Source organism: Nycticebus coucang, chromosome 8 (genome assembly GCF_027406575.1).
Source record: "Nycticebus coucang isolate mNycCou1 chromosome 8, mNycCou1.pri, whole genome shotgun sequence".
NCBI lineage: Eukaryota > Metazoa > Chordata > Mammalia > Primates > Lorisidae > Nycticebus > Nycticebus coucang.
Genome location: NC_069787.1, coordinates 102,917,533 through 102,930,437, shown reverse-complemented (window position 1 = coordinate 102,930,437; position 12,905 = coordinate 102,917,533). Strand labels below are relative to the sequence as shown.

Genomic DNA, 12,905 nt, shown 5'->3' with positions numbered 1-12,905 from the left:
GTGGGCGCTGGGCATGGTGGCTTATGTCTATAATCCCAGCACTTGGGAGGCCAAGGTGGGTTGATTGCATGACTCACGGGTTCAAGACCAGCCTGAGCAAGAGTGAGACCCCCCCATCTCTAAAAGATAGTCTGGTGTTATGGCAGGTGCCTGTCATCCCAGATACTTGGGAGGGTGAGGCAAGAGGATTGCTTGAACCCAAGAGTTTGAGGTTGCTGTGAGTTAAGATGCCATGGCACTCTACCAAGGGAAACAAAGTGAGAATCTGTCTCAAAAAAAAAAAAATGCACATGTGTCAGCTCAGAGATTAATACTTATAAACTAAAAATTATAAACTATAAAAATCAAAATACTTACAAACTTACTATAACCCAAAGGCAAAATCTGAAGGAATAAGAAACAGAACAAAACTATTTCAAATTGATGGGGAAAGGTCAGCTTATTTTTCTCATTGTGGGTACCTTGAGTAGTCAAGTGTTAAACAGTTTAAGGGTATCAAGGCCTTGAAGAAAATGTCAGAGGAAAAAATGGGAAAGGCAGCAAATGCAAAGGGCTGAGGACATTATACTTTGACAATTAAAAAAAAGTATGGCTGGCCTACATTGCTTAAAAGTCAAAGAATTAAGATAAAGGAAGCCAGGAAATCAGTAAGAACTTAAAAAGTACGTAATATTAATCTGAAGGCAAGAGAATAGTATTTTGATTAACAGAGGAGAGAACAAGCCACTGTGAAGACTTTTGTTTTTAACAAAAGAAGAAAATGAATGATAAGTGGGGATATACAGAGAAATACAGAAAATGAATTTAGGAAACTTATGCTTAGGGGAGGTGGCAAGAGTCAATGTATGGTAATCAAAATTGCTGGAGCAAAGAAAACTTGATTAACATCTATACTTTGATCTAAGAATGGCTCAACAACATTAAGAATTAAAAGCAAAGTTGTCTAATGATACACACCGGAAGGGATTAAAGCCCATTATCTGTAATGTTCCTTCAACATTTAAAAATACTTCATGACAGCAATTTCATTTGGCCCTCAGACGATCCCCATGCAGAATAGGGCAGGTATTTTTATCCCTTTTTATAGATGAGGAAATTCAGGTACAGAGAGGTCCTTATAGGACATAGGTGCAATGGGTCCAGATGGTGCTACATCAGCCAGAAGGAGGAGCTGGAGAGCTTTGTATTGTTTAGAAGAGAGTTATATTCTTTTTCCTCAACTTTCTGCTAGAGGTTCAAACTTCCTGACAAATCTGCTGGCCCAGTCTTCGACAAATGCCTTATTATTTTTTTTTTTTTTACTGTTGCTCAGATTTTGTTCCCACACTGCTTTCATCCCTCTTAGATTAATTCTCTATTCATTTCTTCTCTACCACATTAAAAACTGTAGAAAAAAAACAAACTACACACTGAGAATTTAACCAGACATGGTCATTAAGCTCTCTACGGCTGTTTGAGGTTTAAGATGATAAATGAGCTAAATTTCACCAACGGATGCAAATTTCATGAACAGAGTTTTCTCTGCACTTGAAAAACAGACTTTAGGGCGCCTGCGCCTGTGGCTCAAAGGAGTAGGGTGACGGCCCCATATGCCTGAGGTAGCGGGTTCAAACCCAGCCCTGGCCAGAAACTGTAAAAAAAAAAAAAAAGAAAGAAAAGAAAAACAGTCTTTAGTCTTTATATCTACACTTAGTTGCCACTAAGAATAGGTCCCAAACTCAAGCTGACTTTTCTAATAGCTTTATAAACTACATGCATACATATAAACATTCATTTATTGCTCTGACAATCTCCTTCCTGCCCCTTAAAGGATACCTCTCTTCTTCTTTTCCTATGCCAATGTGGGCATAAGAATATGGACTGTGGACAGTAAGTGCTGGAGCCACAGAATTCACTGCCTTGTGGCAAAAAGACTCATGTAGTAAAGAAGTACTGAAAAAAACGGTGATTTAGTGTATGCTAACAGACTGTGATAGCCAAATAAACTCTAGATTAAATGAGAATTAGCTAACTGGAAGATGTGACTAAATCACTTTTTTTTTAAAAATGGTTTTATTAATAAAGAGGCAAAATCCAACAAAATGAACCGATACAGTATTCAAAACCAAAACAAAATAAACTCGGCTTGGTGCCCATAGCTCAGTGGTTAGGGCGCCAGCCACCTACACCAGGGCTGGCAGGTTTGAACCCAGCATGGGCCTGCTAAATGACGACAACTACCTTACAAGGGTACATGTGAAACTTAGTAAATGTAGAATATAAATGTCTTAACACAGTAACTAAGAAAATGCCAGGAAGGCTATGTTAATCAGCGTGATGAAAATGTGTCAAACGGTCTATAAAACCAGTGTATGGTGCCCCATGATCGCATTAATGCACACAGCTATGATTTAATAAAAACAAAAAAAAAAAAAAAAAAAAAAAACGACAACTACAACAAAAAATAGCTGGGCGTTGTGGCGGGCGCCTGTGTCCCAGCTACTTGGGAGACTGAGGCAAGAGGATCATGTGAGCCCAAGAGTTTGAGGTTGCTGTGAGCTTCCATGCCACGGCACTCTACCAAGGGAAACAAAGTGAGACTGTGTCTCAAAAAACAAAAACAAAAACAAAACAAAACCATACAAATTGACAGTCATAATATCTTTTGACGTCATTATGTACAAATCCTCATTTTTATATGCAATGTTAGTTTTGATTGAAATTTAGAGCGATAATCAAGTATAATTTAGACAAGTTAATCAGACATATGTATGAACAATAGCTATCGTGACACATGATTATTAAATATAAAAAATGAATTATGAAAATGACTGTTACTATGGTTAAACAAATTAATTTTCTGTCTTTCTAAACTTCATGTTGTCAGCTTCAACATGAGGGGTTTTCCCTGATGCCAAATAAAGAAAAGTCCTGGCTCCCCCCATTCCCTACCTTGACAGTTGAGGAGTCGTGAGGCTTTCTGCTTTCCTCTCACTGAATTGGTGGAGTGCTAGAGCTACCACAATGTGGAGGGTAGAGCTACCGCAATACAGTGATAGAGAGGGCCAGACCCAGAGGGATGTGGAAACACAGCAACAACGGGCTCCTCAGTCAGGGGTTGAGAATAGTCGGAGGAAGAGGGTCAGCCCAGTGGGACATGTATTCAAAATAGGGTAGGCTACAATTCTTTTGACAGTTAGGTACTAGTCTCCTAGATGGGCTCTCCAGACATGTGACCTCAGCACTGCACCAGGGAACTGCTATGCTTTGATCTGGACAGTTTCTCCTTATTTGCCAAGCTGGAGCAATCCATGAAACTTCTTATTTCCTTCCCACAAATTCTCCCCATGCTATAAATACCCTGACCCGCAGTGGCGCTGCAGCCCTTCCGGTGCACCCAGCAGGGTGCGGCGCCCGGATGTAGACACGTAAATACGCACGCATACGCACGCCTTTGTTCACTAGCGCTACAGCGACTCCTGCATAAGCCAGCGGCAACATCCACTCGACCGAGATGCTGCGGACTTGTCAGTTATTCCGCGTGATCGCCGCCCAGAGTGGTCTCTGTGGGAAGTCTGTCGTCCATCCACTGCGACCGTGCCATAGAGCTTCTACTTCAGGCAGTTCTGGGGTGACTGCCAGCAGAATCGCTGGAGCTGGCCTTATATTTGTTGGTGGAGGTATTGGCGGCACTATCCTATATGCCAAATGGGATTCCCATTTCCGGGAAAGTGTGGAGAAAACCATACCTTACTCAGACATACTCTTCCAGGTGGTGCTTGGTTCTGCACCTTGTAATAGTCAATTGCCAAAGAAGCCAATTCAGTCTGCTCCTCCACTAAAAATCTCTAGTGTATCAGAAGTAATGGAAGAATCTAAACGGCCTGACTCACAACTTCAAGAACAAAAGAGAGATAAGCCAGCTTCAACAACTACACCTACAGAGGCAGCTCAAATTATTTCCGCAGCAGGTGATACCCTGTGGGTCCCAGCCCCTGCCATTCAGCATGGAGAAACTGGTAAAGGAAAGCCCACGCCCACATCTTCTGCGAGGCAGTGACCGTCTGACGACGTTGGAGTTTGGCACAACAGGAAAAACAAGAACAAGTTAAACTTGAGTAATCATGCTTTGTTGCCTGGGCTAGAGTGCCAAAAGCCTCAGCCCAGCTCACAGCAACCTCAACCTCCTGTCTGAGCCTCCCGTGTAGCAGGACTGCAGGTGTATACCATAACATCTGGCTAATTTTTCCTTTTTAAAGTAAAGACGGGATCTCGCTTTGCTCAGGCTGGTCTGACTGGAACGCTTGACCTCAAGACCTCCTCCTGCCTTGGCCTCCCAGAGTACGAGGATTATAGGCATGAGGCACCAAGCCCAGCCAGTTTCCCTTCTAACATGTTGGTTCTGCCCTAATCTGAGGAGTCAAAAGAATAGAAGGGACAGAATGAACATAGGTGTTGGGTATTAGTTTGGCTACTTAGATTTGGATTTTTGTTTTGCATTCTTCTGAGTTTTTGTCCATGGTATAGATAGTTGAAAATGTTGAATAAATGACTTATAAATAAAAAAATACCCTGTTGGCAATTATGCATTCACCATGTTTTCTCCAAATACAGATTTCCATCCTTGCTTAATTTTATCTTTTGGATGTAGATGTGTAGTTCTGGCTCATTCATTTAATTTACCATGTTGGTTCTGTGATCTAATAAAATAGCTGCCTCTATTTGGGTAAGAAAATCCTGAATGTCCTGAAAGAACTGGTAATTTATTTGGATGGCTATTAATTAGAAGTTAGCTAATAATTTTTTTTTGAGATAGTCTTACTTTGTCACTCCTGGTAGAGTGCCATGGTGTCATACCTCACAGCAACCTCAGACTCTTGGGGTCAAGGGATTCTCTTGCCTCAGTCTCCCAAGTACCTGGGACTATAGGCACTCCCCACAATGCCAGCTACTTTTAGAGATGGGATCTCACTCTGGTTCAGACTGGTCTTGAGCCTGTGAGCTCAGGTAATCCACCTGCCTCGGCCTCCCAAGTGCTGGGATTACAGGCCTCTAATAACAGTGAATGTTCAGGGAGATAACACATGTCAAAACAGCCTCATGCTAGAAGTTAAAGGACTTGTCTACTGACATGAACTAGTTCTGTGCCTGCACGTAAGTACTTGTGGGACTGAAGTTTTCCCATAAGTAAAATGGAATGAAATCAGATAAGTTCTTATTTCTGGAATGAAAGTGTTTTTCATTAGAAACATCTAAGGGATCAACAAGCAATGTTTAAGAGGGTGGTAAAAAAATAATAAAAGAATTCCCTTTTATTTCCTTTTAAATCACTCTAGTTACAAACCATTTAACAGCAATGACAAATGATCTGTGAGATTATAAATAGGGCATGACTATATTAAATAGGAGGTTGGACTAAAAAACCAGTAAAGTTTCTTTCAAACTTAAAAGTACCATGGAATAGGACTACAGATAAAGATTTAATAAGGATCAAACAAATTCTTTCAACATGGAAAAAAACCCTATGTATATTCAAAAACACAGCAAAGAGGCAACAAAGGGGAGATTAGGGGTAGTGGAGAAAGGGAGATTATAAATCATTTAGTAGTTATATTACCTTTGCAATTTTTCCCATTTCATAAATGTCTGCTTTCTGATCTTCAATATCCATGAAAGCAGTTTCAATTCTGCTTAGAGTCTGTTCATGGTTACTACAGGCATCTGGGAGTCCTTCAGGAAAGTAGAACTGTGGAATGTTTATGGACAATGGTACATTCACAACATTCACATGAGAAACAGGGGAGAGAGGTCGGGGACTACTTGGAAAGGTTGCTGGTGGTGGAAGTGGTGTTCCAGGTTTCTTTTCTGATTTATTTTGGATCTAGAAGGAAAATGAGATTATGAGACAAAAAAATTCTAAGCAGTTTTCATTTCTTGAGAATTCTTACCAGTAATAGGAAGTTGAGTATAAGTACAAAAAAAACCCACAATTAGAGATAGTACAGATCAAGGGCTCATTGCACTCTAGAGGGTGGTAAGTATGTTTCTCAGGAATGCTCATCCATACTAAGTAAACGAATACATTAACTATCTTTCAAGAATCAAGTTTACATAGATTTATGTTTAAAAAATCCTACATATTCCCATCAGTCACCTGGCAGGCATTTCAAAAGATTCAAAGAGCAATGTCAGTTGATATATTAAGGATATCAACATGTATTTTCAGTTTACTGGAATTGGATTAGTAAATTCTTCTGAAGACTGTTCTTGGTCTCTCTGTGGATTTCTATCTCTCCTTCAGAAAGCCGAAGTCAGTTCTTTTCAAATAAGAACCTAAATACGTTTTAGGTTTCAAATAAACCTAAAACATATTTAGGGGCATGGGCTCTTTTCACCTTCTTCTGTAGTTTGACTTTGCTGAGATGGAATCACTACTAGGCCCTGATGCTGAGAAAATCTGTGTTAATAAACTATTTTCTTTCTGAATTGTCCTCTACCTGGCTGATGTACTTGCTAATAGAGGCATGCCATTTTTTCCAAGATACACATTTACTTCATTTTAGGTATGCTCTAAATAGGCAATGACCATGGTCATTAATTTCATTACAAACAAACACCCTTTACAGTTTATGAATTCATATACAGTTTTATAGTCTTCCTTTTTTACAAAAAGGATTTGATGTGACATAACATAGAGACATTAAAAAGGACATTAAAAGGTGGAGGGCAATGAGGAAATTAAGATTGTCCATGATTTAGAAAAAGGGGAAGGGATGAGGTACACCATCATTCAGGTAAGATTTTTTTTTTTTTTTAACCAGTGAAGACTAAATTTGGTTGTGAAATTCCTAATGGTACAAAAAAGATTTCATGAAGATTTTCATGGTTTCGTTTCTTCTTTTTTTTGGAGACAGAGCCTCAAGCTGTTGCCCTAGGTAGAGTGCCGTGGCATTACAGCTCACAGCAACCTCCAACTCCTGGGCTCAAAAGATTCTCCTGCCTCCACCTCCCAAGTAGCTGGAACTACAGGCACCTGCCACAACGCCTGGCTATGTTTTGGTCAGAGCCGTCATTGTTGTTTGGCGGGCCCGGGCTGGATTCAAACGCACCAACTCAAGTATATGTGGCTGGCACCTTAGCCGCTTGAGCCACAGGCGCTGAGCCCATAGTTTCTACTTTTAATTAATGACTAAGTTATCTATCAAGGCTCACAGCACGACACTATATTAGATGCTACATAAAATATGAAAGATGAACACAACTGCTGACTAGCTAAACTTTTAAAAAATTCATTGTGAACACAAAGTATTATTTAAATCCTCCTTAAATTACCTTAATGCCATCTCTAAAGTCTGAACAATGATTTATCTGTAAGAAGTAGATCTGAATAAATATTTTCTCAACATATGGCTTACAACATGATTTTAAAATTCTACTTTCACTATAATGGTCCATTTCCTATGTGTTAATATCTAACATTAACACACACAGTCTGCTCATATGTTAATCCCTCATAGGGGGATTAACATATTAGGGATTAGGGATATGAAGGCCAGTTGTCATAACAAGCCTCTACTACAGTATCAAGATGTCACCCACATAAACCAATAGACAAGGAACACAGGGAAATGATGCCAATGAAACATGAAAAATTTAACAGAAAAGAGTGAGGGTTTATTAGGCTGTGACCTTAGAAAAGTTACTTAATCTTTAACACAATAACTAAGAAAATGCCAGGAATGCTATGTTAACCAGTGTGATGAAAATGTGTCGAACTGTTTATAAAACCAGTGCATGGTGCCCCATGATCGCATTAATGTACACAGCTATGATCTAATACTAATAAAAAAAAAGATTTTTATAACTGGAAGGTACTAGAAAAAAAATAGAATTTCAAAAACAAAACAAATTACAATTCCTACTTCCTGGAAGATTTTGTGAAAATTAAAGGAAATTATAGGATATAACATAGGTAAAACGTTCAAAATTAGTGCTAGGCACACATCTGTCTGAATGTAAGAAAATGAGTGACGGGCCAAAGGACGAGGTTCTTAAAAGATTAGATTAAGGATAATTTGGCATGATCCTTCGAATTCAATAATGAATGGAATAATCATTTACATTCATAAAGCAATTTAAATTTATAAATCACTTTTGATTTAGTAAATGACAATCTAGTGTAAGTAAACGCTTCTCTCTGGCTTAGTGCTAAATCTACAAATAATACATAGTCCTAAGAGTCAATAACAGTTATTGTTCTTATTTAAAGTATTCTTAAAATTCTAAAATAAGGCACAGAATCCTTCAGGAGCTTTACCTAAGTCTTTACCAATATTAGTGCCATTTCCTTTGCATTATCCTATGCTGAGAGGGATCTGCGAGACTACAAGAGTGCAATCTTCAAAATTATTTTACTGTGGGCGGCGCCTGTGGATCAGTGAGTAGGGTGCCAGCCCCAAATACCGAGGGTGGCGAGTTTGAACCAGGCCCCAGCCAAACTGCAACAACAACAACAAAAATAGCCAGGCGTTGCATTCCCAGCTACTTGGGAGGATAAGGCAAGAGAATCGCCTAAGCCCAGGAGCTGGAGGTTGCTGTGAGCTGTGACGCCACAGCACTCTATGGAAGGTGATAAAGTGAGACTCTGTCTCTAAAAAAATATATATTTTATTTCTCCCCATGGTGTAACATCACAGATAATTTCAGAGCAGTTATGCCCAAAGGATCAAGACCATGAAATATGACAGCCTCATGAACACACAGGAGTGGAGAAGGTTTAGAGTAGGGTCTTCTAAAACTATATTTTTGATTTGGCAGAAATAAGGGACATCAGAGCAAAACAAAGGCTATTAAAGTTTTCATTTGAATGGGAAAATATTTGATCATATAATTAACATTCTGTTTTCTTAGTGTAATTCTTAACACAGCAATTCACTAATAGGTAAATATTATTTCATTGGCTAATTATTTAATAAAATTGATATTGATATTTAGAAAATGACGTTTAAAAATGCATTTATTTTGAACTTTCGGGGATATCAATTTACTTTTCATTGAGTTCCACAGAAAACATATAATTTAAACTTTAAAGTAGTTTAGTAAAATTGACCCTTTGCAAACATTATAGAATAAAACCTAGTAATATAAATTTTGCCATATCTACTGGTAAGTTTATTGTCTGTTCACTTAGAATAAAGTAGTTTCAGTACAATCTAGGAGCAGCATTAAAACAGAATTAGCTAGGTAAACTATCCCAATTCTCCATTTCAGTCTTTCCCTATGAACAAAATATCATTTAAATATTCCTCTGAACATTTAAAACATCCAGTATTTCCAACATTTGACCATTTTTGACCTACAAAAAAGCAATTTCATATAATTTACCCAAATAATTTGAGATTATTCTGGGTCAGAGTAACTATGAAACTATGGTTTCTTACTGGATTTTGGATGACCAGCATTTGTATAGCCCTTGATTTATATTGTTCTCAATGCTAATGTTAGGCAACTTGTTTGGTAAGACACTGCCATAAGGTTTTAAGCAAGAAAGCAGAGACTGAAAAGAAATCATCACAGGCAGGAAGGACTCTATCTTATCTCATGCTTAGAGAAGACATTTTTTTGCCCTGTCTATAAGTTACTGCCATGCTTCGTTATCTTCATACCTTCATAATATTAACACGGACATACACAATTGTCTATTTATAAAAATACTTCTTGCTTCAAAAAAAGATTTCCAGGATATATTATTTTTTAACAAACATTCATTAGAAATGTATGTATTACAATACAAACACAGTTTGCTGATTCAAAATACAAATAAGGCTTTTAACACAAATTCTAGTTTCTCAAGGATATTTCTATTAAAGATTCTAGTATTCTTCTGGCTAAATTGTAAACTATTGGTTAAGGTGTATTTATTGTCTCCAAAACTGGGTCCCTCTCTACAAGAGAAAAATGTGAGTACTGTACTTCAGGTCCAGGAGGTCTATTTTTAAACCCGTTGGAATCCCTCTACAAATAGCTTTCTGCAAATAGCTGAATAGAGGACACAGATTAATTCCTTGATCTAATATCAAGATACAAGAGAGCTGTAAAATTATTTGTGAGTTAGTTCATTGGGTGGTTTTATTAGTAACAAAAATATTTTAGAAGAAACACCCAAATTTCAAACCTGGGTCTGCTGAAAAGACTTTAGCCGCTTCTTAAACCGTGAAGGGAGAACAAAATCACAGCCCCTCGCCAGGAAAGCTAACTCTCCTCTTAGATCCGGGTCCCTTCGTAGAGATGTTTCCTTGATCATCATCTTTGAAAAGTGAATGTTTACTTCGTAACTGTCCAGATTTAAGTAAATTGTCAATCTTGTCAGGTAGAACGGTATTTTTCTTATCTCCCAAAGAAATGAAATTCAAGCATTGTGCTCTCTCAGCCTCCAGGAACCACAATCCATGCTTGTCCTGACAAGCAGCCGGTTCCCAGTCTGTGGCTTCCAATACCTGCTCATAATTTTCAAGTTAGAAACACAGCCTGCAATGGGCCTCTTGTTCCTTGTGGGTAGCTTTATGTCAAATTGACCTGCACATGTTGAGAATACAGAGCCTTCTGGGAAAGAAAGCACCCACTACTCTGAGTACCAAAGTTAGAAACATTATAGCTGGACCTAAAAATAGCAACTTCTCAGATAATGCTAACTTCCTAAACTCAGAGTATGTGAGGTGTCAATCCACATAAAGTAGTTTGTCCTCAAACTAGAAGAACATGGAGAACATTTTCAGCTTTTGCTATGTAATATTTTATGAAAAAAAGAAAAGGGTGAACTTCAAATTTAAAACTATTATTTAAAGAATAGTTTTTTTTAATTTATTTGAAAGGAAGTAAATATCCAAAACCTTTTAGCTCTCTCGTCAAAATATAAAAACAGAAACTTTCATCCTCCAATATTAATTTATGAAAGTAAGTCCCAGCTACTCAGGGGGCTGAGAATCGCTTGAGCCCACAAGTGCAAGTTCAGTCTGGACAACATAGCAAAACCCTGCCTCTTAAAAAACAAAAAAACAAAAAAACAAAAACCCCGCCCAGTACAATATAAATGCTATGTAAGTAGTTGTTACACTGTATTATTTAAGGAATAATGATAAGAAAAAAAAAGTCTGTAGATGTTCAGTACGAATGCAACCATTGTTTTTTTTTTTTTCCTGAATATTTCTCCAACATAGTTGGTTGAATCTACAGATATGGAACACATGGATAGGAAAGGTCGACTATATTCTTTCATGTTTAATATTTAGAGTTCAATATTTATTTTTAATCACATCATTCATTTGGCATTTATTTTCTACTTCTAGGAAATATAAACCAAATATTATAAAAACGTAAAACCAAGAAATAGCTTACAACTTTTATGAACCTTTATCTAATTTAGTGGAATTAAACTCTTTGGTTTTCCATTGTTTCCCACAACTTCAGCTTTCTTCTGCTGATTTCTTTTCAAGATATTCTACAACTTTTTATAATGTGGACACTGGAGTTTATGTGTTTAAACCTGTGTTTAAATTTTTTTAAGCTGTTTATCTTCTGTTCACATAAAATCTTACCTGAAAACTTTTAGTATATACTATGATTGAAAGAGGATTGCAATCGAAAACCACTGGTCTTATGCTTCAACTCGAACCTTTCCTTATTTTCCGAATTTTGTTACTCACTGGGCTTAACTCTTTGAGTTAGGCAGCTTTCCCATAGTTTTTCCTTACATTCCTGCCTAGAATACCCTCATTATTTATCTACAAATTAAAATGTCAAAAAGGTTTGTTATAATTCAATTCAGTCTTTAGACTTATGATTCAAGGCCTACTCTATAAAACCTCGCAATAAGTTGTATTTCCTCCCTCTTCACAATGCCAACCTGTGGCTTCAGGTGGGTGAATTTTCATCTCCTTCCTGAGAATGCTCCCTTTCCTCAAATTATACATATTCTAATCATCCTTCAAAGTGCAACTCAAATTTTAACTATTTCATGAAGGCTTCATGATTATTTAAGTTCCCTTAACTGTAATTCTTGACTATATATATCTCCCAAAGAAATGAAACATGAAAGAATATAGTTGACCTTTCCTATATATATAGTCAAGAATTACAGTAAGGGAACTGTAATTTTGGGAAATATAATATTTATATATATATAAACACTTCATGAAATACAGAATCTCCTTTAAATGACCTCCACTTAACTTATGCTGGATTAGCCAATGTTCTCTATTTCTCCTGTGAAACCAAGTAACCAAAACCCATCAGATACTGATTCATGGCTATTAGTATATTTTTGGTTATGTTCTCATATTTCTTATCTCAGTATGAGTTGTACGCTCACTAAGAGCAGTTGTGTTTGTTGTCAACTTGTTTACACTCTTTGCACTTTTTACAATTCTTCCTGTTTTTTTTTTTTATTAAATCATAGCTGTGTACATTAATGCGATTATGGGGCACCATATACTGGTTTTATAGACCATTTGACACATTTTCATCACACTGGTTAACATAGCCTTCCTGGCATTTTCTTAGTTATTGTGTTAAGACATTTATATTCTACATTTACTAAGTTTCACATGTACCCTTGTAAGATGCACCTTTACAATTATTCAATTCAATTGCATATCACATAAACTAATGAAATATGAGTGTCGAAAATTTGATTCGCAAATTGAAAACCTTTTAGTAAAGATAAACGACTAAAAAAATCTGGGGCAAAATTAAGTATTGGTGGGATAAAAGAGAAAAATCATTAAAATCTAGAAGGTGAGCCGGGCAGCACCTGTGGCTCAAGTGGGTAGGGCGCCAGCCCCATATACCAAGGGTGGAGGGTTCAAAACCAGCCTCGGCCAAACTGCAACCAAAATAAAAATAGCTGGGCGTTGTGGCAGGCGCCTGTA

General features: G+C 37.4%; 2 protein-coding genes across 6 annotated transcripts in view; one reads left to right on the top strand and one right to left on the bottom strand.

Moving 5' to 3' along the window:
* PPP2R3A (protein phosphatase 2 regulatory subunit B''alpha) overlaps positions 1 to 12,905 on the bottom strand; it is a 198,840-nt gene that overhangs the window by 120,407 nt on the left and 65,528 nt on the right. For 3 of the 5 annotated variants that reach the window (XM_053599237.1, XM_053599234.1, XM_053599233.1), the window contains one exon: positions 5,597 to 5,860. The exons of 1 other annotated variant lie outside the window; for it this stretch is intronic. In XM_053599237.1, coding sequence (XP_053455212.1) covers positions 5,597 to 5,650 — 54 coding nt within the window. In that variant the 5' untranslated portion in view covers positions 5,651 to 5,860. Of the gene's footprint in view, positions 1 to 5,596; positions 5,861 to 10,153; positions 10,589 to 12,905 lie in introns of those variants that run through there. One more of the 5 variants, XM_053599236.1, reaches the window with a different exon arrangement.
* LOC128591614 (MICOS complex subunit MIC60-like) lies at positions 3,494 to 4,039 on the top strand. Its single transcript, XM_053599240.1, has one exon. The coding sequence runs from the start codon at positions 3,494 to 3,496 to the stop codon at positions 4,037 to 4,039; it is 546 nt and encodes a 181-aa protein (XP_053455215.1).